General features: G+C 31.1%; 1 protein-coding gene across 1 annotated transcript; it reads left to right on the forward strand.

Annotated features, from left to right (window-relative positions):
- The first annotated feature begins 227 nt into the window (after positions 1 to 227).
- Positions 228 to 4,231, forward strand: TBL39 (TRICHOME BIREFRINGENCE-LIKE 39). Its single transcript, XM_079064873.1, has 5 exons — positions 228 to 571; positions 676 to 850; positions 2,921 to 3,096; positions 3,191 to 3,349; positions 3,715 to 4,231. Exons 1-5 carry the CDS (start codon positions 306 to 308, stop codon positions 4,004 to 4,006), a joined length of 1,068 nt encoding a protein of 355 aa, XP_078920999.1. The 5' UTR covers positions 228 to 305; the 3' UTR covers positions 4,007 to 4,231.
- The last annotated feature ends 495 nt before the right edge of the window (positions 4,232 to 4,726 follow it).

Consider the following 4,726-nt stretch of genomic DNA (forward strand, 5'->3'; position numbering starts at 1 on the left):
GTCCCTTGTCATTAAATTTCTTTTCAAAATAAATACACTTAATATATACATTAATAAAATTACAATAAAATTAAAAAATAAACCCCAGATAAACCACAATTATTACATACAAATCCACAAATCTTAAACTTAAGATTTAAAAAAGATTTGTTAATATCAATTATATCACATATACTAATATATATACATTTGATTTAATCTCCTTATTTCCCCCTTCCCCCACCCTCTTCTCCCATATATTTATATATAAATAAACGAGAGTACCAGTCCTTACAACATTACCAGTTTGGATCGAAATTCAAGAAATGGGATCTCTGTTTACCTCATTATTATTATACTTGTCATTTTTTTTGTTTTTTTACCACATAAAAGCCACTTCTTTTCTCAATTCCTCTAAGGCCACTTCTTGCAATTTCTTCAAAGGCAAATGGGTATACGATCAATCTTACCCTCTTTACAACCCTGCTACATGTCCTTTCCTAGATCCTGAATTCGATTGTGTCAAATATGGAAGACCAGATAGGTCTTATCTCAAGTACCGGTGGCAGCCTTTCAGCTGCAACCTTCCCAGGTCCGTATTACTATTACTGTTACTGTTACTGTGGTACTGTGTTTATCTGGTTTAACCTGAATAGAACATGATCATGGTTTTTGATTGTGTAATGTTCTAAGCAGGTTTAATGGGGTGCAGTTTTTGGAGAAGTGGAGAGGGAAGAGGTTTATGTTTGTGGGTGACTCACTGAGTTTCAATATGTGGATCTCACTGAGTTGCATGATCCACTCGTGGGTGCCTAATGCGAAGTATAATTTAGTCAAAACTGGTGGTGTTCTTACTGAACTTACGTTTCAGGTTTGTTCTTCTTGTTCTTCTTTTTAATTTAAATTTTAATATATTTTATTCTTCTCGTGGTCAATTATTATTGGTCCAACTACCCTCCACTTTTTTCTTTGCTGTTTGTTTATTATACCTTAAATTCAAATCAAAGATATTTCATATCAATTGAATCAATATTTTATAAATACCATGATATCTCAAATCAAAATTTAAGATTGCGTTTTCTTTTCTTAGTCTATCTATTAGCGTATTTATCATGGTTGCATGGATAATACGAGAAAAAAAATTTGTATTAGCGTATTTATCATGGTTCCATGGATAATACCAACAAAAAAATTGTATTACGTATAACAACGATTTTATCTAAAATTTGGATTACTATTATTGCTACTATTATATAATTGTAGGATTGAGTACTTTTTTCACGTAATATATATGTTTTAAAATTGAGTCGTTTGTACACAACATTTAGTCAACGAATTATGTTTTAGATAACGGATGCATACAAAATAATTTGTGTTCGTGTAAATTTCCTTTAAAATCGGTGTCAATGTGCATTTAAGCAAATAATTAGTTATTTTGTGTTAATGATAAACATTATTTTCCAACTCATGTAAGCACTTAAATTGTAATAAAGTCAATTTTGCCAGTTGGATGAGCTTTTAACCTTCATCCCTTTTGGAGCCACAACATTTCCAAAATTTTGGCTGAATACATCACCTTATCACCTTACACGTAATCAGTTTTCCCGTTTTCTATTTTGGTCAATGTTTAAAAATACTATATTGATAAAAATAAATGAGAAAGATTTACGATCCAAAACCACAATTGTAAATGATATTATGACTTATGAACGTAATTTTTAAGTTTAACACATACAAAATATACTTTTTAAGTTTAAAACATACAAATATACTTTTAAGATAGTAAAAAAAAAGATATATCTTTAGATGAATTGAGTGATATTTGAAAAGCATTTTGAGCTGTCTTCTAATATACCTAACAAAAGTACCACCGATTAAGCACATGGTATCATTTAATTAAAATTGAACAAAAAAAATGCATCATGAAGGTTGTTCATCGACCAATCACGACACATTCCTTCATTTATTGCTTAATTTTCCAATCATCTTCGCTCTTTTTCTTTTCTCATTTTATTAAGTAGTAAACTAATAAAATACAAAACTATCAGTAGGTACGTAATGTTTATCATTAACACAAAATAACTAATTATTTGCTTGATTATTTATCAAATTATAGATAACAAAATGAGTTTTCTTTTTTACGAAATATGCATTCAAATTACGAGTCGTTTACTTCGTGACATAGCAGCAATTAAATGTTTATTTATGCAATTATATTTTATTTATTTATACTAGTTTATACAATACTCTTTTATATTTTTATTATTTATGCAACTTGCATGAATTATGCATTTATGTTTCAATGGAATACTTATATTACATGTGGAATACTGTATTTTTTCCCCTTTTCCATATTTTGGTTTCAAAAATTAAACATGTTACATATTTTTATCAATAAAAGTACTTTATGTCATAAATTAAAAAAAAAAATACATAAACGAAAAAAAATAACCCAAAAGTTAAAAACAACTTTCTACAAACAAGAGACAAATAAGGAAACTAGATGAAGACACCAATAAAGCCCTAATATTCGATTCTTTCTTAGTTAATAGAAAATTAATTCAAGATTCTCATATTTGATCACTTTTATCTCCCAGCTATTCATTTATATTTTTTTCATTTTAAATAACAAAATAATTTAATAAATTAGAAAAATAATATCGTAGGATTTCCAAATCTAAATCATGTTTACTCTTTGTTTATCATTAAATATTAAAAAAAAAAAAATTAAAAATTGAAGGAAAAGGCTCCAAGGTATCATGGGGGATGAAAAGTCACGTGACTCGCATGTGGGCGTGGGATATTCTCACGAGAGTAGATGTAGATGTACTGCAGTAATAAATGCGCATTTTTTTTGGCATTTATTCACAACCTCACGGGTTACCTTCACTATTATTGCTTTTATCTTATAAAACGTTATGTTTTTACTATTTACTGACAGGATTACGGACTAAAGATATCAGTATATCGTACAACCACCATAGTCGACATTGTGAACGAAAAAGCGGGTCGGGTACTAAAACTAGATTCGATCCGTCAAGGAAACGCGTGGAAGGGTATGGATGTACTAATTTTTAACTCGTGGCATTGGTGGACTCATACAGGACGTGACCAACCGTAAGATTTTATATTATGTATAACGCGTTATCAGTATCAGTGTGACTATCAGGTAAACCGCGGTGTAAAACATGCATTTTGGATTGAAATGCAGATGGGATTACATAGGGGAAGGAGGGAAAGTGTATAAAGACATGAATAGGCTCGTGGCATACTATAAAGGGATGACAACATGGTCGAGATGGGTCAATCGCTTCGTTGACCCTTCGAAAACCAAAGTTTTCTTCCAAGGCATTTCTCCCGTCCATTACGAGTAAGTTTTGTCATTAGTTGTTCTAAGCTTAATATTTGTCGGGTGATATTATGTATAAATGGTTAAACTATTGTTACTCTTTTAACTTTATAAACATAATGAATATATGACTTAATCTAGTAAGTTATATATCAATATTCTTTCGTGTAATATAAAGAAAAAACCAAAAAGGGTTATAATAGAAGAAGTCGCTTTTTATAAAGTTTTATGTTTTCGCAAATTCGCGCTCTATCAACTTTTTTCCATTTTAGTTTCAAAGTTTGTTGCGATTTTTTTTAATATTTTTTAAATTTCTTTTATCGGGACGATAATTAATGGAAAAAAAGCATTGAAAAGTGACTTGATGTTTATTTTGATTCACATAGTGGAAGGGATTGGAATCAACCATCGAAATCATGCAAGAGTGAAACTCAACCATTCTTCGGTTTACGATATCCTGCTGGCACACCCATGGCATCTCTTGTACTTAATAAAGTCATGAGCCGACTCAAGAAACCTGTCTACTTGTTAGACATCACAACACTGTCTCAATACAGAAAGGATGCTCACCCGATTTACTATAGTGGCAACCACATTGGCCTAGATTGTAGCCATTGGTGCCTACCTGGCTTACCAGATACATGGAATGTAATTCTCAATGCAGCCCTCTCCGGTTAAAGACCGTGAGACGATTGATTTCACATTAGAAACACTTCCTATACGTTTACATGCGTGATTTATTAGTCATAGTCTTGATGGCTTCATTAGTTTCCATTTTTATACAGCTTGGTTCGTAATTGTCTATGAAATAAAGAGGGCATAGAAATTATTCATTTGTAAAATCTCGAAATTTGATTGTATTTATATTCTACTAAAGAAAATCAGAGTTGCAACTTTTGTTCATTTTGATTTTCGTTCTCTAATTTTGGTATGTTTTGTGGTCATGTTCCACATATTAAATGTGTTTAGTTCACATGTAGGGTGCACTTCTTGTGTATCACATTCCATTGAGGTGGATAATGTTGTGTTTGTTACATGGGATATCAGATCGGATCATATAAGTATTTTAAGACTATTTTCGATGATAAAAATGATAAAAGTATTTACCCTTTTGCACACGAAAAAACTTCAATCATGTCGTATTTTGGATTGAGTACCAAAGTAGCCAAGAAAAAAGGCACACAACAAATGGTACAATTGTTGGGTGGTGGGCCTTTAGTGGACCATACATGTAGCCCGGTGGTGTGAGGACCAGAGGCAGAGCCAAGCCATCATTGATAAATTGCAGGATTGTTGCAAGAGAAACAATTTATGGATGTTAATTAATGTTTACACCACTTTCACATTTGTCTATGCAAAGTCTTACTTTACAAAAACTTGATTTCATATTTATGAATT

Source organism: Lactuca virosa, chromosome 8 (assembly GCF_052849685.1).
Source record: "Lactuca virosa cultivar CGN04683 chromosome 8, Lactuca_virosa_CGN04683_v6, whole genome shotgun sequence".
NCBI lineage: Eukaryota > Viridiplantae > Streptophyta > Magnoliopsida > Asterales > Asteraceae > Lactuca > Lactuca virosa.